This window comes from Ruditapes philippinarum, unplaced genomic scaffold (genome assembly GCF_026571515.1).
Source record: "Ruditapes philippinarum isolate M1 unplaced genomic scaffold, ASM2657151v2 ctg709_1_1_1_1, whole genome shotgun sequence".
Classification (NCBI taxonomy): Eukaryota; Metazoa; Mollusca; class Bivalvia; order Venerida; family Veneridae; genus Ruditapes; species Ruditapes philippinarum.
In genome coordinates this window covers 135,243-158,796 of record NW_026857486.1, presented here as the reverse complement: position 1 = coordinate 158,796, position 23,554 = coordinate 135,243, and the positions used below count along the sequence as shown (strand labels likewise).

At 31.6% G+C, this 23,554-nt stretch overlaps 1 protein-coding gene across 1 annotated transcript; it reads left to right on the top strand.

Moving 5' to 3' along the window:
* The first annotated feature begins 1,678 nt into the window (after positions 1 to 1,678).
* Positions 1,679 to 22,326, top strand: LOC132749914 (uncharacterized). Its single transcript, XM_060739842.1, has 9 exons — positions 1,679 to 1,898; positions 13,865 to 14,172; positions 15,016 to 15,162; positions 15,701 to 15,881; positions 16,999 to 17,183; positions 17,420 to 17,585; positions 18,099 to 18,256; positions 19,921 to 20,046; positions 20,342 to 22,326. Exons 2-9 carry the CDS (start codon positions 13,896 to 13,898, stop codon positions 20,587 to 20,589), a joined length of 1,488 nt encoding a protein of 495 aa, XP_060595825.1. The 5' UTR covers positions 1,679 to 1,898; positions 13,865 to 13,895; the 3' UTR covers positions 20,590 to 22,326.
* Positions 22,327 to 23,554: the final 1,228 nt, after the last annotated feature.

The window sequence follows — 23,554 nt, the reverse complement described above, 5'->3', positions numbered from 1 at the left end:
CAGGCTCTGTTTGATTGAGCCTGTTCCTGGACAGTACTGGAAAGTGCAAGCTACTTACCACGACCCCTAGCACCGGCTTAAACAGTATTCAACATTTAAACATGTAATGGTAAAATGTTGAATTTAGAAACATCCACAGATGTGTTCATACGGCGGTGATCATGGAACCTTCAATGTGACACGTTAGTGTCATTCTATTAAAAGCGGCGTATGGTCCAAAGTAAAAACATGCTTGTGCCATAAACGATAAAACAATGGGCGCAACCAAATAAAATGGAATTTTGAAAGGGGTTCGGAGGTTATGAAGCTTGCACATCACAGATAAGCGGTCAAAAGACCAATTTATTAAGCAGGCCACATATCATAAGGTGATTATACAGTATTCAAGAATGGAATTTTGGAACCGCCCAAGCAGAAAACGGCCAAAATGGAAGAACAAAATTGGAAAAACTGATATCGTGTTGCACGATCTTTAACGGTTGGAAATATAACATCCCTGATTGTATGCACGGAGCAACTTTTTACGGCCTCCAGACGGCACAAACAACGCAGATGTGGCGATAAAATAGACAGAAATAGAATTCCTAAAAAATTTAAAAACGGCAAAACTCTAATATCTGCAGCACCTTGTAGGAGTAGGTGTGTGAGGGATGTCTCCTCCAACGGACTGACAAAATTTTGAAATTTTAGGCTGAAAATTGTTACTTTGATTATCTAGTTCTATTTATGGTAGCTTTTTGATAATGTTATGACAGTATTCTACATTTTGTCTATTTATAATCTGTTATTATTTATTATCATCATCATTATTCAATAAGGAATTTTCCATTAATGAATCTATTTTTAGATACAGGAAGAACAATACAGTTTAAAAACATCTAATGCATATTAATACAACGGACATTAAGAAAAGATTATAAAAATCAAATGCCAAATAATTGTATGTTACAGTCCAGCTTTACAAATGTGTTTTAATTATCTCGAGAATTTTCAACAATCAAACCCTAGGTGGGTTAAGTAAATAAATTGAATTCTGGCATGTTAACAGTATGAAGATACTTGGAAAATGAAGGAATCTGTCAAGTTTAAAGTAAAATCAGTAATTAAAACGAAGTTTCCTCAACATTATCTTTATAAAACTTGCCACCTTTTTAAATCTTTAAATCACACTTTTCAATTAATCTTAATAATGGTCTTGGCAAGGAAAACAGAAAACAAAGGCAATAAACTATATTGGACAGTGTAATGCACCTATTTGCTACTACATGTTCTTGTGACTGTTAGTATATATATTAATCAGGCTAATCAAGTATGCATCTTAAACCTTCAAGTTATCCAAGCATGTTGTGTGATAAAGATCTCTAACAAGCACCCAGGCAGGGGAATTAAACCGGATGATATCAATTAAAGGTTTTGATGGAGGAGCACACTTCTGCCAATAAATCATAAAACTGTCATAGAAATATCATAGTCCAGCTTGTAAACTTGTCTTTAGGCTAAGCTGTGTGTGTGTGTGATGTTTGCCTGCTGCCCTTAATCTAGGGCCTGAATCTGCAACTGGCTTTTAACTCTACTAGAAGTATAGTATAAAAATGTCTCCTTTATTGATAAATTATTTAGCTAGCGGCCCTGGATTCAGGCCTGCAGCCCCCAGCTTAGACCAAAAATACGCTTACTAGAAGTATTGTATAAAACGCATACTATCTTTAAACAATGTTAAAGCGGATTAACGATGTAAACTGATATGTTTTTATTACATGCATTTTGCTATTTTTTTGGAAATTTAAGAACAAGAGATTTATTTAATAAGCGTCGTTTTTACTTTCTTTCTGTATTACAATTTTGTCTTTTCAAAGGAGTGCAAAGAGATTTTGGTGAAAGGAGTATTTATTTCGGAAGTAAGATTTTGAACTATAATTTTGTGTATAAGATTTATTATTTATAACAGTTTAGCACAATTATTAATAAGAATATTTTGTTGATTGCTTACCAATTTTGACTTTCTAAGGCAGATTTATAAAAGACATTATATAAGAAGACAAATGGTAACACTTAACTTATTTTATATAACGAAATAAGATAACAATCTCTATGATGGCACAATCTACACATCTGTATATCTGCTTTTAACGCTTAAACATAATAAATCGAAGCAATAAATATGAATTGTAATACGAAAAAATGTGCTTTTGTGATAACTTTTCATATTTTTGTCTGATAGCGATGTCATGTTTTACTGAAAATGTTATGATTTTGATGTAATATTTAACGATGTTGAAAAGGCTATTTTGGTGAGTCTATTTGTTTGTTATTTCGTCACCATCTACATGATACTTGACACTCGTAACAATTAAGAATGTTTAAAAGAGAGAGAGAGAGAGAGAGAGAGAGAGAGAGAGAGAGAGAGAGAGAGAGAGAGAGAGAGAGAGAGAGAGAGAGAGAGAGAGAAACTGCTACTTGAAAGTGATTTTTTTAATTTAAAAGAAGAATAATATTTGCGTTTATAAACATATCTCTCGATAATTTACAAATTTTTCTTTGTTCTACGGTTTAAGGATTTTGCTCCATTTTAATGAAAAACTATCACATGTTGATGCAATGTTTTGTTTAATATTATCAACGCCTTTAATATTAGAAATGGGCTTATGAATTGCGTAAGTATGACAAATTGCAATTTGGTGCTACAAAAGACTGGTAGGGTCATTTCAACTTCATGAATTTTCGATTTCATCTTCATAAATTCACTGTCTATGTTGGTTGCTATGCCCAAGGTCAAGATCACATATAAATGCCAAGTGTAAAAAGTGTTCATTTCGTGTGCGCTCCATAACGTTCAACCGCTGAAAACTTTTATAAATAACTTGGCGAAATTGATCCTCATTATAATACGATGTGCAGAGTGCATTAATTGGGTTGCTACCCTTACGGTCAAGGTTACACTTAAAGGTCGAGTACTAAAGCTGTACTATTCGTGTCCGTTCCATAATATTTAAAACGCTGAAATAATGTTAAGATATTTTTGCACAAGTGATCACCATTATAAGACGATGTGCAGAGCGCAATAATTGGGTTGCTATCCTAAGGTCAAGTATTAAAACTGTACAATTCGTGTCCGCTCCATAACTGTTAAACTGTTGAATTTCTTTTAAATAACTTGGCACAAGTGATCACATTTATAAGACGATAGTGGAATAACTGAGTTGCTACCGCCAAGTTCAAGGTCACACTGGAAGTTCAAGTGTTAAAAGGCTACATTTTGTGTCAGCCCAAAGACTTAAGAACTGCTGCAAAAGAAAATGAAATAATTTGGCAGAAGTAATCACAATTATTAGACGGTGTGCAGAGCGCAAGGTCAATTATTAAAAAATCTACATTTCGTATCCGCTCCATAACTTATAAACCGCTTTAAAAATTTATATATACTGGCATTAGTGATCACCATTATGATATGATGTGCAGGGCGCAAAAACTGGGTTGCTACCCCAAGGTCAAGGTCACACTTAAAGGTCAGTTTAAAAAAATGTCTAATTTTCGTGTCCACTCAATTACATTAAAACCGATGGCAGAAGTGATCAAGATCAAAGTCACTCTTAAAGGTCAAATGTTTAAAATTCTACAGTTCATGTCCGCTCCATACTTTTTGAACCGCTGAAAAAATGTTTTAAATAACTTTGCAGAAATAATCATCATTATGACATGATGTGCAGAACCTAACATCTAGGTTGCTACCCCCAAGGTCAAGGTTAAATGTTCTCCATAACATTTTGACTTTATTGAAGATTTAAAAAAACCTGGTACAAATAATTACTATCATGAGACAATGTGCTTATAATATATAATGCACAACATCAAGACCATGGTCAGATTGCCTTGTTGATAAAATAATACTGGTCACGTTTGTAAATAAACACGTTCTATGCAGGAACAACACAATCTAATTTATCCTTCAACAGTGGTGATGTCCAAAAGACATATCACAGAGACCGGACCAAACTTGTGTTCACACAAAACGTGAGCGGCAACATGACCGAATGGTTAACGCATCGGCGAGTATGCTGATGATTGCTCGTCGCGGTCGCATGGGCTATAACCCCGCCAAGGGCAAGTCGTTGTTTCTTCGTTTAAGAAACTTTACACAAATTTCTCAATATTGTTTGTTTCCAGGAACCAATTCGAAAGTGTGTCTATTAGCGTATAGCTTCCTACACAATTGAACTAAAAACTATAATAATCTCTGTATAATGCACGAAAACTGCTTATAGGTTATTGGAAAATGGAATAGAAGCACTTAGTAAAACAGTATTATCTGTGACATTATTAAGATTTGATCTTTATTTCAATAAAATATTTATGTGTGTAATTATGATATTTTAATGAGAATAATATTATTAATATAATAAGATATAGGGATAATTGGTATTTAATTGCATCTTAACAGGCATTTATGACATAAATACTTACTTAGACCTAAATCACAAGAGAAGCAAAACACCCTATCAAAAGCTAATAGTTTTGAAACGACTAAGACGTAAAACTATGAAGGAAATTTATCAACCACTTTTTATGTCTCCATTAACAAAACACCAGTATTTTACATGTCTGTAAGTCAATCTATAAAAGTCCATAACGCATTCCTACAATTTAAAAGTGCGAACGCAGACATCTAACGACCGTCAAGCCCAACGGTGACCTGCTTTTAAAATCAGTATTGTTGTCAATGAAAAGTCGGTGAGAATTAACTATATTAGTACGCGTGCACTGTATAATTAGAAATAAAATAACAAAAATAGAAAGTTAAAAGTATGAAACCTTGTAACGATTTAAATCAAATTTGCATAATATCGAAACAAAATATAAAGGCAAAAAAACAAAAAAAAACAAAAAAGAATACAAGAATTGAAACTAACCAGTGAAAAAATGTATATCTGCCGTGTCATTAATATCCACTTAATGTGTTATTTTATAATAAAAAGTCAATAGCGATATTGCTTTTAAAAGACAGCTGAAACGTATAAAATGACTAGTTTTACCTTAGTCATTTGAAATTGAAACCTTTATGAGGATGAAATACGATATTAAAAAGACATATTTGTTGTAAGATTGGAATGTAGTTGGAATGTAGTTTACACCTGTTCTAAGATAGACCCTTGTCAAATAACAAGCTAAAATATTTTTTTCTCTGTACATTTTCTTAAGTTACAAACTGACTTCCGTTTCGTTTTTGGACTTTTTTATTTTTTTTACTGTCTCGGTCTTGTTACAAATAATTTACTTGTTGAATGAATATTTAATCTTGCAAATTCTTTAATAGTGAGCAACTTAAAAATCTTTAAAAACAATTACAAACCAATATACAAATAACAGTTTTCAACAAAAGCAAACTTGTTTAGCAATAGTATCATTTTAACTTTAGATTCAAGTCCTTTCCAGAACTGAAAATCAAGAACAACAGTGCCATATTGTTCCTTGATTGCTCATCTAAGATCAATTGCTAGAAGGGGTTATAATTGTCACTTTCGGCGTGTCAGTCTTTGTACACTTGGGCCATTTGAAGAAGTTCAGGCAATTTTTTATGCCAAATATCTTAGCTCTAGGCCAAATTACACATAACGTTTGAGTGTGCTTTGCTAAGTAAGTCTTTCTAAAATAAGGAGGACCTGCATTCGGCATGATCTATTGAACATCTGTAGAAAGCCTCTTGATGATGCTTTATTTAATATGCATCTAAACTGTTTAACTTCTTCAAACAATTTGTTCGATTTATCCGTCATTGCGTAGTAGCGTAGTAACTGGTATACAAATAATAGTACAATCACCGTAGTAGTCTGCATGAACAACTGTCTCGTTGTTGAAAATATGTATTTTACAATACACATTCATTAATATTAGTAGCATACTATGGTAATACAATATTATAAATTAAGTAGTGTATAAGTCATGTTTATTATGAATTGCAACTTAAAATCTATAAGAACATACCTATTTCTAAATCTGCGATGAAAACGTTTTTTTGTACGGTTTTCTGAATTTATAACCTGATCTATTCATTGTAAGTGTTTCCCCCGTTTTTTCCATTCCACCATTATTATCATTATCAATTCTGACCAAGGAATATCAACACAAAACTCTCTACTTTAGATAACAAATTATCAATAAATACTAACAGATATAGATGTGTGATTAAATGAAACATAACAATAGAGTTGCGAGATAAAGAATTAAATTCATTATATCACCAAACCTTTATGCCTACTGAGTATGCATCAGCCCGTTAAGGTACAAAAACAGCATTCGTTGACGAGTACGCGTCACAGACATACCACCAGTCATGCATTTGAAATATTAATTGTGAACCAGAATTAAGTGACACATCAACTCCGTGCAATTTCCACAGAATATAAGCAAAGAAGTTAAATTTTTGGCGAAAGAAGGTAACTAAACAGCGGTCAATGAACCCTACACGTACAGTAACCAGGGACAATAATGTAGTAGGTTAGTCTTACGCACTCGTAAACCTTCTTCGTCGTCACTGCCATAGGGCCACTGGCCTAGATTTCCGACCGGACATTGACAGCTGAGTCTAAGAATTCGATATAAGCTTAACACTCCGGCGATGAAAGGGTTATTTGGTCTCCTGTCCTTTATTACAAACAATAGAAAATAATCGGATATTAACCACTTAAAATTTATGCAGCTTATCCTTGGTGAAAAATACAGCCAAACTCCGAAACTTCCGTCGATGGCCAATCATTCAAGGGAAAGATAAATGTTTTTGCAACATATATGAATAACCTGTATATACAATAGAAACCTATTGGTTAAAACCATTTAAGCCACATGCTTTTTGTTAAGACCAACTTTAGACAATTAATACATTTTACAGATAACCAACTGTTTTGAACCACCATCGCTTTGTTTATAAATTCTTTATTTACCGGATGATAAAAGTAAGCTTCCAGTGAATAGAACTTTAGGATTGATGTTCTAGCTATGTTTAAAATGCAATTTAGTTGGGGGTGAAGTGCTTTAGTACAGTAGCTAGATATTGTTTCCAGAAGGTGCACATTTACTTCATTCTATTTGAAAAAAAACTTAAAATCAAATAATGAATATTGACTTTCTGTTAACATAGAGAAGTAGGGCAGGGAACATTTATCCTGAATAAATGATGCAATTAATTCGGAGCCGTGTGCTGAAACTAGTCATCTATTTATTCTGCCTATATTAAGATATATTTTGTATTATAACCTTTCACTTGTGTTTTAAGGACACAATGGTTGTATATTTTCCTGTCAAAATATAATTGTAGGAATGTAAAAATAAATGATTGAAAAACTTTAACTTTAATTCACACTCAAGATAGCACACTCAGGCTGAAAACTGTTATTGTAAAGAAACATTTGCTAAGTTACAATTTCAATTTTCAAAAATGAGTGCAAACACTTTTCCCCCAAAACTTGAAATTGCTCACCTAGGATTTTACTTTAACTTGAACAGTTGGAACATACTCTGGTGCCTAACCATTATCAGTTATTGCATTTCAAAAGCATAATGTTTTCAAAGAATGAATTTTGTTCTAACTTCAGATATATTTTTGCATGCCAACCGTCACTATTTAATTTAAAATTAAGTGTTAATTGTACATCTGCTTTAAATATCTATATTGACTACTTAAGATGAAAAATTTTAACAGAATCACTATCCTGTGTCACAATCAATCTACGATAGATTAATTAACAGAACTATGACTGTGGCTCTTGAGTTCCATTTGGGCTGCTGATCACAACACATGACTTCTAACCATAATACCGTATTTGTAATACGTTATGTTTATTATATCCTCAAACAAATATGCTTCCTCAATAAACTGTACATACCGATACTACACGATGCAACTTGGGATAACAATATACAACAATAAACTGAAACTATTCAATCAATATCATTACATCTTTTGTTCCAATCTGCAAAACACGATTTCGCACCTAAATCACTGGGGTCAATGTCTTGTACAACACTAATCAGACCATAGTCCCAAATGCCAGATTCTATCTTTTGTAGTTCGGTTAGGAATTTCTATACATTTGTAAGTTATGTTCTTCTCCTTGAATGCGTTGTTCTGGTACCGATTGACACAAACTGAATATCAATTGTATAGGACGTAACGATTGCTTTGTGATTACTAGTACAAGGTACACAAATGAACCGTTGTCCATTTCGAAAGCTATCTACTGTATTAACACGCTTTTGCTTGTCATTATGTTGATCTGCTCATAACAGCACATTATCTTTTAACAAACACGAGCAAAATAGATTACAAGTAGGTTTAACATTACCTAAATTAACATTCACATCTGATATGCCTCAACAGTGAAATGCTTGGTTTCAAGAAGGCAGCTTACTTTACCAAACGTCTTGGAATAACAATCAAGCCTCATCATCAAGCGAAATTGTTACCTCCTTGTTACACTTTAACAATCGTCTAATGTTGCTTGTTTTAATTTTCGCTTTGAAATTTTCTGGCATACAAAGTATTGTGCCTTGTTTCCTGTTATGTTCCAAAATGTATTGATGTCTTTTAAAACTCATTAATGTTGTTACTAGTATTCATTCTTTGCCTGATTGTTTTTAAATATTTTCTACTGGTCAAGTTTTTTTGACAAATAATTCATCGAAATTTAAACAAAAGTAGGCTCGCAATTATGAAGAGATGTAATCATTATAAAAACTTGTATGTTTATCGTTGAAAATGGAGAACAAATATAGTGTTTACGAATTATACAGTGCATACTTCAATAGTTGACAGATTTTAGCGTTGCAAAGATTTTCTACTGATTCAGCTAATTTACCGTAGTAAGCAATGATTTGTTAATAAAAAGCATTGTTTTCATAAAATACCATTATGTCTCAGAAACACTTTTAATTTTAGTGCCCTTTATAGTTTTATGGCTTTGGACCTTTGCGGTTTTTCGTAGCGGAACATTTAGCCACACCTTTTTCATTCATTGCCAGGTCAACTCCTAACAAACAGTATCACAACAATAAGCATGTTTTTTTTGTGCAAACCAGGTCAACCAGTGACTATGTATTATTTCAGTGTAGCGATTGGATAACAAGTTCGCCAATTTACATAAAACTGTAAACACCGGAAAGGTCCAACCATCTTTTGCTTCTTGTGTCATTAAAAACGATTTTTGGCAATAAATAAAGTAATAGTAAATAAAAATTAAGTATGAAATTAAAAATACTTCTTTATTTTTATTTTGCTAATTTTATGACAAATAATTAGATTATATTGTCACATCGATTCAGTACTCCTCTCTTCAAGTGATAACAACTAAAATGCTCTAAAATAACTTATTAAAAGTAATCAAACTTAAATTTGCTTTTCCTAAAAAAGATATATTTATTCGTTTCGGAGGAATAATGTGCTTTTTTAAAAATGAACGTTTACAATGACAAAATCTCAATAGTATAGTTTACGAAAATATCAGCGTAATTTTAAAGTATTCTATTTTTATAAAAAGGACGTTAGGAGAAAAATCGTACCTATGCTACACTAAGCTGCTATCAATTAAGTTCGACTCCTTTGACACTCTATTAGACTAGCTCTCTTATTTCATATAAAGTTTTATAAGTGAATATTGCGTATGTGTATAAACACATAGGAAAAAAAGAAGTGTTGCACGTGGAGAGAGAAAATCCATGAGAAATTAGATTTTCGAGCACCGCTTAATTTTATAATATTTACGAATTTTTCTATCCGGTTTGTGAGAAAAGTTAAATCGCGCAAATTATGAAGATAATTATTTAATAATTAGCATTATAGTTGTCCTCGCCATCATCAACATAACAAACAGTCAAGTTATCACCATAATGACCTTAACATTATTCCTACTTGAATACTGTATAATCACACATAGGATATGTTGCCTGCTTTTTAAATTTGTCTTTTGACGTCTTGTCTGAGAAATTCAGGCTTCATAACCTCAGATTCCCTTTCAAAATTCAATTTTATTTAATTGCGCCCATTTTTTTCTCATATAGGGCTCACACAATCTTTTACTTGGTGACCATACGCCACTTTTCATGGAATGACACTACTAAGTCACTTGAAGGTCCCATGATAACCGCCGTATGAACACGTCTGCGGATGTTTCTAAATTCAAAATTTCACCATTTTTTGTGTTTTAAGTGTTGAATTCTGTTTAAGCCGGTCATGGGGAGTGTGGACGGTAACTCGCAATTTCCAATATCGTCCATGAACAGGCTCAATCCAACCGAGCTTGCAACATTTAGCAATTTTGCCGTATTGGGCTTTCTTGGGATTCTGTTCTCTCTGTTTAACAAAAACCTTTTAACGATCTTTTTATAGTCATCATTATGACCGCTACTAGTATTCTTAATATCCTTATCAGTCACAATACCACAACCACCATCACGACCATCATCATTAAAAACAAGATCAAATCTTACAACCATTATCATCATTACCAACTATAAAAAACAACATTTAGTGAAGGATATCAATGACTCATTTAACTTTATTTTTCTACATCAATTTTCTTAAGCATCCTGTTTGTTTCTTGCGGATCGTAATGCTGGTAGTTATGATGACAATGAATGTGGTGATGATGATGATAATAAGGTTCGTAGTGATGACCTTGACAATGATGATGATGAGGAGGAGGATAGTACGTACTAAGTTGTGATAATGAATGATGTTGACGATTCCTGCTGATCGTGTTGCTTGTAATAAAGATAATAAAAACTGTTATATGACAACTTTATTTTGATTCTGATTATAATGATGAGAATCGTTGCGAAGATAGTGATGAATATGATCGTAGTTATGATAATGATGATGGTTATTATGATGATGATGATGATGATCGTTATAATTATGATGATGATGATGGTGATGTTTCTTGATGTAATTATGAATATAATGGCTGAAGACATCATGATTACCGGAATGATGATAATTATAGTAGTGATAATGATGGTGTTAATTTTGATTTTGAGCATGTTGATCATTAAGTTTGCATAAATTGTAATGAAATATGATTGTTTTTGAGAAATATTTAATTAATTTTCATAACTGCTGACATGTTTATGTATTCGGTGCCAACATCGTTTTCTTATCGCATGGTTTGGAACTTTTCGTTTGTTCTATCTAACCAATTATACTCAGAACACTTCAATGAGCATTTATATTATTTATCATTTAGTGATTAACCTGTCCGTGCTCTATCTTGTGCCCTGTCCTGTTTTTGTTTGGGGTCCGCCTGTCTCCTTGTCACTGGTTCTTGTTGCTGGGTCGTATGGGGGTTGCGTTCATTGAACGCCGCCTTTCCTTGTTGATCTTGTTTATCTTTTTTTTGAAAACTGTTTTAATATATAGCAGTACAGTTTTTTCATTGAATAGATTCATATAGGGAAAAAAATTATAGCAGTTGAGTTTTTTCGCACCTTGTATCTACTAATGTATTTTTCCACAGAGGCTTCAATGGGGCAGTGGAAACGAACATTCCAAGAAGCAAAAAAAATGGAATCTATAAAATGAAATAAATAAATACAATGAAAAATATTAACAAAGTTATTTAATGAATTGAAATTTACTCTCATTTAATCAAAACGTACATCCACTGAATGAATTATTTCCACTGAAAAATAAATAAAATAATAAACAGTTTACTATCCGCCTCTAACATTTGATAACTTTTGTATTTCTTTTTTATTTTTGGCGGCAGCGAAAAAAACTTTAAAAAAACTGCGTTATCGTTAATAACTGTAATGTAGCTAACGATTAATTAATTAATTTATTTCTATTACAAATAAAGAAAACATTATGCTATTGCGATAAAACAGTTTGTGTATATGAAACGAGTTAGTTACGAGGATATAACACTGACTGGGATGTCGCCCCAGCCAGTATTATATCCTCGTATCTAACTCGTTTCATGTATTAAAAGCAACAGTTATAATATATGAAACGAATTAGTAACGAGGATATATCACTGGCTGGGGAGACATAAAGAAATATTTCTGGTAAAAAAAAATGGCAAGGCCAAGACAATTTTTTTTCAGAAACATCCCGACTGTATCTTGACATATTCGACTGCTATATACAGTTTTTTCATTGATTTTCATATAGGGGAAAAAACGATTGCTATATAGCAGTTGAGTTTTTCCGACCTTGTATATATCAATGTATTTTTTCACAGAGGCTCGAAGGGGGCAGAGGTCACGAACATTCTAAGTAGCAAAAAATAAAAAATAGAATCAATAAAATAAAATAAATAGATAAATATGATGAAAAATATAAACAAAGTTAATTAATGAAATGAAATTTACTCTCATTTAATCAATGAATGAATTATTTCCACTGAAAAAAAAGCCCTTTTATACTGAATCAATATTGGTAACAGTTTACAATCCGCCTCTAACATTAGAAGTCCTTTGTATATCTTTTTTAAGATGCGCAAAAACAACTTTTATCCAGTTTTTCTTGTGTTTGTTTTGATGTGCATATAAAACCCAAGCCATACAAATACGCCACAATTCAAATTTTCGCTTGATTGACAAAATAGCTCACAGATATTCATTTACACGTGACCTTTGATAAATTCTGTTGATATTTTATACCGTTACATATTATATCTATGGCATTCACTTTAAATGTTGTATTTACCTTACCGTAGAAATGTTCAACGTGTATAATATATGTTTCACTTTGTATTCAAAGAATGTTAAATCTTATAATCGGTGAATAAAATGGGATATTCATAGTCATTTTAAAATCATAGTTATAGGACTCTTTAGGTACATTTGTTTAAAAAAGATTTTTATACACTAGACCCCTATCATATCATATTTATATAACATTATATACCATTTAAGTTTCATTTACCAAAGACTTTTAATAAATGAAAAAAAAAATTACACTTTTCTTAAGTAAATCCCTTATTAGAAAACCTGTGATTTAAAGTCATGCATGTTGTACAGCCCATCTCATCACGGTCTTTACAACACATGTCAACTAACATGATGGTGTGACTAGAACATATCTCCGTCGGCAATTTGATTGACAATCCCTTTACTTTACCGGATAATGAGTCAAACAGTGTGTGGCTTTTCAATGCAAGTGCATGTCTAATCAAGGTTGTCAACAGTATCCTGGACAATCAATGCAACTTGAACGGCAGCTTTGTCTTAAATTTCATACAAGAAAACTTTACTTACTCTCGTCGCCCTTTTGAAATTTCATATTTAATTATCAATCGTATCATCTCGGCTCTTTCCGTCAAATTTCGGATAAGAAGCTTGAACAAAAAAGGATGAATACACAGAACGGATACGGTTTTTCGGGGTTACATACGCTAAGAAACTAAACATATTAACAAATTTGCATAAAATTCAAACATATTTTTAAATATAACTAATTCAGCATATTAAATATTCATAATATAAGTTTTAACAATATTTTCACTCGACCAGATTTGATAATAAAACTGCTCAAGAATTACATATCAGAACTTGTATTTCATATGCATTTAGATTTATAGCTTTCTGTATACAAAATTGCTGAATGAAAATGTACTTTGTGAATATATTCAGGACAGGGTCGTTGTTTGAGTTGGAATAATGCTTCATATATCTTAAAATATATGAACAAATCAAAAGTTACCAAAACTTGAAAAACTTTCTCTTATCATGCTGCAATTTTAATAAGGCGAGAGGGCAACTTTAAAAAAAATCGTACAGTTTTTAAACGTTTAAAGATTTTTATGTGCTGTAAATAGATCATTGTGTTGTTGCTTTTTGATTTTTTAATAACCTGTTGTTTGTATGAATTAAACAGCTCGTTATTTGGACTACTTATCTTAAGACAAATGGAAACACGTGATTACAACTCACCAAACACTGACAATGTGAATATGACAAGGGAGGGAATAAGCTTGGATGACTCCGGCATGGATCTCGAACCACCAGAGGACGGATCTACAGTACAACATCCGCCAAACGGTGGTCTCCGAGCCTGGCTTATAGTACTGTCATGTACAGGTATCAATGCATTATTAGCTGGAGGACTGTTTGTATTATCAAAATGTATTCCGGCTATGCCCAAAAGTACCAATATACAGCTACAAGAAATCATCCTTATATACAGTAGGCGTAATTCAATATCGTTTATTTCATTCATATAACATTCGGTGTAACATTTAATTATATGGTGGAATATTTCTGCCACCAGATAACCTGATAACTATCTAGTTAATTAAGAGGTTAACTAGTAACGTATTTACACAACTAGCTAACCTCTTAACTAACTAGTTAAATGAGAGGTTAACTAGTTACGTAACAAGTTAATCACTTAACATTGAGCTGGTAAAATAATGAAAGGATGGCAGTTGTATGCACAACCATGCGTTTATTTCCCGTTATGATCTTTTATCAATTGTAAAAATTAACAAGTTAGGTTACTAGTTAACCTGATAACTAACTTCTTAATCAAGAGATTAACTAGTTACGTAACTAGTGAACCTCATAATTAACTAGATAGTTGTCAGGTTATCTGGTAGCAGAAATATGCCACCATTTGATTAAGATTAAAAATGAACAGCACGATATTCATTTCTTTTAACAAACTAAATGATTGGCTAATTGTTGCCGGAGCACAATATTCCAATTTAAAATTCAGTTTAAACCAATGTTGTAAAATAACAGTTGTAATAACATTCGAATCTGAGTGGACATTACATTTCATTAGCCTTCCGCTAGTATCTTGAATTTTCAATGAATACATGAAGTCATTTGATGATTGATTTGTTTTCTATAAACTATTGTCATACAAGAACAAAATGGCTGCCATTAAAAATAAATCGTCGTTTTAATAATTATTACTCTCAATAAATTACAAATTTTATTCAACTTGATTAAGTTTCTTCAGTGTAAGGGCTAATTACATCGCTTTTAGGCTTTGTATTACACTGTTTTTTTGGTGTATTTCAGATGCTCTTGCGGCAGTTGTAATGATAATTCGTGGTTATCGTGTGACTGTCGTTATTGGTGCTGGTCTTTTAATGATAGCATTTATCCGCTTCTCATACCTGGAAGATGACGAAGGATTGTTTAAATTCCTGATATATGGACCAGTTGGTAAGTAAGGCAATAATTGATATTATATTCCTTATTTGAAATAATAAGAGGAACGGTTAGAAATAAAGTGAATAACGAGAGTTCTAGAATATGAAGCTACGGCTTGCATTAGACAGACTGGAGGTCCTCATGACATACAAGCAGTTAACAGAAATAATTAATTGAGTGACAAACTACGCAAAATATGGAATTAGAAACCATCAGAAGGTAAAAATGTCAGGGAAAAAAGTTCCGACACTTGAAATGAGGAATGATAAAAACTAAAACACTAGTGACATACGATTGTTAATGGAATGTTTTTTTTTCTTTCAAAAGAAACGGTAAATCTACACCAAATTTAGTTTAAACGTTTAAATAACTCTTTATTTCATTTAATAATACTTTCGTTATAACGAAATACACGTGCTTCCATCAAAAAGGCCTGTATAATTTCATTTAAAAGTCTCAATATATTTTACCTTTCGAAGATGTTGTAACATTTATTGAACGTGTTTCTCCCTCTACTTCTTTATGGATTTGAATATAAATTTAATTTCAGCAATTGGGGTCAGCTTCATTGGCTTTGGAGGGTTAATTCCGGTTTTGGAATATTTTACAACGAAGAGAATGGCGGCTTTATTTCTTTCGAGACTGGGATTGGCCATTGGATATATAGTCGCTATAATAATTGATATTAAAATGCCAGGAAAGATCGCAGCTAAGTGGAGATATACTTTAAGGTACTGTAAAAATTAAATTATCTTTTGACTTTTTCAGTCGGATAAAGAGCATTTGATACACGTAAAGTCGGTATTGCAGCCGTTCATTGATTATGTTTTCTTTAATATTATTAGTTATAGAGACTTAGGTAACATATGAAGTGTAAACCATAGTAAGTTTTTGTAACTCGAGAAGCTTTGCGAAGCTAATGAAACGATATCTGTTTATAAACAAAAGAACTTGGTTTCCAATCAAATACTGGGTATTTTCAGAAATCATTGTTGGCATGTTTTCTTTTTAATTTTAGGATTCTCGAATGTTTTTATAAAAGTAAAAATGTAATTTTTATTTCTCATTACTTTTTGATCAAACAACGTTGGCGCAGCCGTTAAACATCTGACGTCATATTCTTTTCGTGATTCTGTTTCCCGAGAAAAAACATTTTTGTCTTAATTTAATGCATGAAATAAAAAATACCTGGCTGTTTGTGCACTTGAACAATAACGCAAACAAACTTCTTCTATACATCACACAACGGCCTTTTTTTGTGCTTTAAATAAATTAATATTATCTATTTTTATTATAATATCTATTTTTACTTGTAGAAACAATTTTCAGACATTTGCGAATTTGTCATTCGGCGGTAAAGGATCGGAATTCTTGACTGATTATCCGTAATTACCATAGCCAACAAGTATACATATGACACAGTTAAATTTAATGTGGAAGCCATATTCACATGCTATTCATCATAATAATGTTATACATATACTGCATAAAGAAAAGGTCAATATGATCTCTTTGATAAATAATTGAAAGTGTAGGTTTCGATACAAAATACACTATCGTTTTATCGCAATGAAAGGCTGCCAGCTAAAAATAAAAAACAATAAGGGATAAAACATTTAATAATGTAGTACATGGATATAGTTTATACATGTATATTTTTTACAATGCTGAACAATGAATTATAGGAGAATTTTGTTCAACAATAAAATAGATATATTGTACAGGTATCTTTTTAATGTACCGTTTTGGTTTAATTATTACTCGACCTTTTGTCTGTCAGTGATTTTATTTACATAAATCAATTCATTATTCACACATCTGTATCATTTAATCTAATGTTATATACAGATACTCTACAGGGATATGTGTTGGTATAGGGCTTCTTGGTATGACCCTTAAAGAGCTCAAACTCACTATGAGAGATGACGAGTCAGCAACATTTGTACAGAGAACCTTTGGACTTTTTAAGAAAGGCATTCTCAAAAATAAGCTGTTTCGGTTCACCTGTATTGTATTCTTCTTCTACCAGTGGGGTAAATACATCTTAAAGTTCTAGATGTGAAATAATACTTCCATTGATAAATTATTTGATAACTTTTTAAGTGAAAATGTTTCAAGTTAAGTGCAAGTTGCAATGATTGCTGTTCTCGAATAGTCCTTATACAAGAAGGTTTTTATTTGACGTTTTTATATCTATGAAAAACAATTACAATAAAAGAACTCTATACTGAAGTAATTCATGTAAAATACTGATCTTTGAAATTTGCAGGTATTGAAACACCCAAAGCAGAGTTGTCGACGTCTTTGTTTAAACTTGACTTGGGTGACAGCCTCTCTAAAACACTGACCTATGCCTTATGTCCCTTTGTCGGTTTGGCTCTTGGGACGTTTTTGGCATGGTTATTTAATAAAATGGCATTTCAAGAAAAAAGTCGGTGAGTACAAATGAACGGTGATATATCGATAATAAATCGTCGTCGAAAGCTAGTTATATTCCGATATTTATTGTGTTATGAGTAACAAAGCATAAATATGACCTTTGCAAAATCTATTCCTTTCAGGTAAAAAGCGAATTTTTTTTTGAATGATTAGAAATATTCAACTTTGCTCAAACAGCGATATTCTATTAATATATCATATACATGTATAATGACATTCATAAATGATGCAATCGGGATGGGTACAAAAATGTAATCAAATTAAAAATGTCTTTTTGTTGCAAAGTTTCACAAATGTGTACATGATCATGATTGATACGTTACAATACAAAAATACTTCCAAAAAGTATTTAAGATACCTTAATTTACAGTAAAACTCACAGTACAAATTTACATTATAGTGTTTTTCCTTTGATAATCCGGATTCGTCAGTCTTGAAGGTCATGTTGCTTATGATCATGTCAAGGTATTTCAATTTATGAATATATGTTACTATTTGAATCTTTCCAGGTTTTATATTCAAAACTTAGAAGATAAACGACTTTATATCATATTCGGTATTTTGGCGGCTTCAACTGTTCTCTCAAGCACTGGGTGTTTTATTGCTCCAGATCTTTTAAACTTTGAATATTTCACAACATTTCATCTACTGTTTTCAACATTTATTGGTAAAATCTTTGTTTTGAAACTCTTTGAGTATTTTATGTTTGTATGAACCACTTGTTGTCGTAATATGTTGAAGATGTCAATTTTTTTTAATATTTTTGAATTATTTTGATGAAAAGGTAAGTTTATAATCATAGTCATTTAAATGTTCCTGTTCCGTTGCATATAAGAATACAATAAAAATTGTATATACATGTATAAGAAAGAAATCAGGCTATACAATTTATATATTTCTAAAAAGTCGCACTCTACGGACTAGGTTTAATGTCTTCTTCTTTGTCCGGTTATAAACCGGGATACCAATTTAATTACAGACAGTTATGTAAATATACCAATAGTAAATTTTTGTCAGCTTTTTTAAATATTTCTCGTCTTTCAAACTCCATGCTATATTACTTTCCGTCTGTTTATTTTATTGTTCGTTCACTTGAGTGTTTATGATATTCAGTATTTTGAGTACGAGTGATCTTATGTTTACCCATTTAATTTTCTAACTCAAACCCCAACTATCTATAAGAAATTTGATTGACAACGGTCAGTAACACATTTGTAAATAATTGTACGTGAAAGATACCAGTGGCCCGTTACACTAATAAGTTCAGTATGAGTTTTATTCTTATAATATACATAACCAGATACGTTGTCCCGGAGTCTGTTCCGTATGTTGTATAGACTTATGAAAATACATATACAAATATTTCAAAAGCATACGTTTTTATTGCAAATAAGATACAAATGAACATAATGTATAAAAATCTGGTGTAGTAAAAGTAAAAAGGGAAATGACTTATAGCAAAGATATACCTTTGGTAGATGTTTTCTTGTCTAGACAGTGATTTTCATGTTTTGTTGTCTAGCCTGTTCTTTCTTACGTAAGAAATGCCGGAAAGTATGATCTATTTTGAATGTACATTTTCTATGCCAATTATAAAAAGAAAACGTATTTTATTGTGTTTTTTCCAAATTGAAAATAAGCCCGGAATAGGAATAAAATTGCGATAGAATGTATTGGCCTTTTCATACCATGAAAATGGTTCTTATATCCTAAACCAGGTGATCGATATGAGCCATCTTGGTACAGGGCTTTCTATTTTTGTTGTAAAATACGCCAGTTATATTATTTTTTTATATAAAAGTTTGGTCTATAGATAGTTTAGATAGCATGAATATCATGAATATCATGATTAGCCAATCATGATCAGTTTGTTTGAAAAGTTTTTTCTTCACATTGTTAAATTGTATGTGTAAAATACATATTTCAAGCTCTCCATTACTTGATTTTAAAACCGGAAACAAATATAGCGCATACGCATCAATATCAAATGAACGTTGCTACGGACATTTCTTATCGTAAGAATTATCGTAAGCGAATTTTTTATCTTAAGATAAAATTGGAACTTACCAATGGCTTTGTGAACAGGACTTCAAATTTGACTTACGATTATCGTCAAAGAACTGAAAGTATATCATTAGATCTCCTGTGAAAATGTCTGCACAATGTTTTATTGAATTGTAGACATATCAGCGCGTTCCTTCATTTTTTCCCAATTATTGTGCTACATTTAAAAAGCGATTAAAACACATACAGCTTTTGATGTTTCATTATTACGTCAACTAGTGCAATTATCTTATTGATCTTATATTGATTTCTTTTTCTCTTAATAAGCATTTTGTGAAGGCGTCAGAGACAGTTCTGTTCCGGAAGTTTTCGGGAGGGAGAATACAAAATTCGTTGAAGGATTCATAATCATGTCAACCGGAATTGGTGGAATTATAACCCGTGAAATTGAAGGTGAGGCTTTCACATTGTACTGCTAAGGGCTTAACATTCCTGATACTGGTGATACGGGGTGTGACAGGCGTTGCACATTTTATTGCTGTTTTTGTTAACTTGATTTAATGAAATTGTGTCTTTCTTATCAAATAAATTATCAAATGCCTCGTTATATAGAATGTTAATTTAATATAAAAGACAAATTTATGGAAATGGTTGACTTTTTTTTTCAAAAACTGATTTTGTACATGATTATATGTTACGTACTTTTAAGATTGAATATTAATGTTACGTACGTGTTTCGAACTTTTAGGAACGATGAACAATGAGGAGGACAATGATGTCTGGAAGAAAAAATTTCGATATGGAGGCGGAATGTTGCTTGTATCTTCTGTTGTTACGATTGCTGTCTACCTTGCAGTCAAATACAAAGCACTACATGCCAATATTCCTGGAAATTCTGACGTTCCTTCACGATCCTTTAACAATCGAATCGTAGAAAATAGGAGAAACAGCAAAGAGCGTAGTGCTTCGTCTGGTGTACGTAACAGAGGCTTTTAATAATAAAGTTTCTTCAGCAAGTGTCGAACGAACCATATATTCATTACACTGACTATAATATTCATAATTAAACAGAAATATGTTTCATCACAAACTTTCTTTACACATTATTAAGTACACAGATTGATCCATTCGGATTTTAATCCTTCTTTAGATTAATACAGTTACAGTGAAATATTTGGATAAATAGATAATCCTTTGAAAGGAGTAAATAATATTTTAATCCGTTCATATATATGTTATTTTATCTCATAAACGACTTTGTAATTTACATATTTAGTGCGTACTCATGCAGTGCACGATTAGTTGTATATTTTACTGCATATTATACTTAAGTCTTAATTTTCTATGTAGCCGGTAAAGTGTAACAGTGTATTCAAACCGACTGTCAAGTTGTTTTCTAAAAGATTCTAGTGCTCGACAAGCAAACTTTTTGCGTGTGTGTAGATTATTTGGTTAAATCATTGTTTTTTTGGTGTTTTTTTATTGTTTGGTTTGTGTGTTTTTTTGTTGTTGTAGCTTCGCTAATGCATGTATTGAGGTAACTTTTTTTCGTATTTAGATAGTTAATTCGGCATGGATTGTTTCTTTCTATCAACATGTTGAATATTAAGTGGCCAGGCTTCAAATTAAAATTGCATCTAGTGAATTCCCTTGTCTGACGTAAAGCCATTATTTAAATCTATTTGATAGACATAATTTACCATTTTAAAATATGGAAGTGAGATATATTTCAATAATTCAGAAAAAATACAACGAGTTCCTTTACAATTTTGCAAACATTTCCCAAATTACAATTATTTTATACATGGTGAACTGGGCCGCACAAGGTTATGTTATAAGCAATTAGAAGGTGCGTGTTGTACGTTAGTGGTTTAAAGTAACTGAAAGAGATGAAATAAGTATAAAACAAATATATTGCTTAACGTTAAATGTTTAAGATGAAATTCTTGGGCTAAATCTGGTAAAGAATTGTTAAAATATTTTTGAAATGTTTTAGTTATGTATGGTTGTTTCAAGGAGTAGGAATTATTGTTTTGAAAATTTTAAAGGAGGACTTACTGATGCTTTTATTCATAATTGGATAAGTCTACTACATGGCCTATCTAAAACAAGAACATATAATTTATTTGCAGATAAATGTTAACAAAAAATTGTGAATTTAGATCAGTTACATATATATTTTATAGGTGATTGCAGAATATATCATATTGTTGATTACAATTTGATGTGTGTTAATGTATTCAGTTATGTAAAATATGGATATATATCATGTCTTATTTCTAAATAAAGTAGAAGCATTATTATTATTACTACTACTATTGTTTTTATAAATAACTTTTAATATTGGTAACTTAAACAAATATAATAATTAAGGGAATTAGAATGGTGGTATTTTGTCAACATAAAATCTCCGATAATAGTTGTAACAGATAACGATCACATTGTCTATTTAAATTATTGTTATTACATGTAGTGTGTAAAAAAGTGTGTGTATCATTCGATAACACACACACATACATGCACTCGCACGTTCACGCACACGCACGCACATCATTTCTAGGACAAACTTTGCAAAACTTGAGCAAAAATAATCAATATTTTATATTTTTTGTTTGCTTTTTTTGTTTTGGTTTGTTATCATGTGCATGTGCATTATATACATCATATACAAGTTATTTTATTCTCCCTTATCATCATACATGTATTCTTATCTCATTATAGCATTTACATTTCTGTTATTTTCGTTATCACTGTCTGTCTGAATATAGCACCTGCCCCAGTCAAGGTGTTACCTTTCTTTACTCAGTCCTACAGTCAGTCATCGTTTGAGGAATATTCTTGCAGCTTATCAATTATATCGTAAGTTTATGAAATATTTTTCCCTTCTTCAGAAAGGGCATACATAAGTTTAACAACGTCTAAAAAATGGTTTTAAGAGCATTTTTGATGTTTGTTACCTGAAGAAACAAATACACAAAATAAGGAAGTTTTCTATCTTGTTTGGAAAATATTGATAATTCTAATTAAATGTTTGTGTCATTACACGGAACAAAATACGAGGAGTCACCCAATGCATACTGTCATCATTCAGCCAGGAATGGTATGCGAGTAAATTTAGCGACTGGATCCGCCGCCATGAAAAATGTGTGCGGGTTAAGGTTTTAGCACCCTAATGCATTACCTCCGCTTTGAAGAGTATTCAAATAGGTTAGAACTACTGTTAACTACATTGAAAATGAGGGCCATGGGTTCAATCCCCAGAAGGGTCAACTTTTTTTTCTTCTTTTTTTCTTTTAACATTATTTATGTATCTCTCATGTCCCATTTGGAAAGAAAAAAAGTGTTTAATTTTGATTTTTTAATTTATATAGGTATTTATTGGCTAAATTATGCTAAATCTAGTGATAAATATGGTACCTGATATTTTCAAAGTGTAATATAATCAAAACTAGACGGTAAAAGTATTTCATATTTTACAAGATCAACCAATATACTTTTTTAAAAATTTAGGGAAACTTAGGCTCTCATTTGGGTAAATTTTAAGAATTTTTTAAATTAGGCTCCCTAAGTAGAAAAATGGTCAAACACGTGGTAAAAATAGGTGGGGAAGGGTAACATTTTTATACAGATTTCATAAATTTTTAGTAGAAACCATAATTTTGCTTAATTGGATTGTTAGCTGAATGGTACTATTTGTTTCTTACCAAAAATTAATGGAAAAACATTTTTCATTAGAATATTATTGAAGATTATTTAAAGGTTCCTACTTTCTAAAAAAGGGCCCTCATAACATCCTAGCTTGAGTTCAGAAAAGTGGCCATAACTTGATTTCCGTACGGTAAACTTTGTTTAAATTTTGCATACAGGTGTACTTTAAGGTATACATCTGACTTATGATGTCAATTTTTTAGTTCCTGATAGTGCCCATTAGGGTCCTAATACCTTAAAGGGGAATACTTTG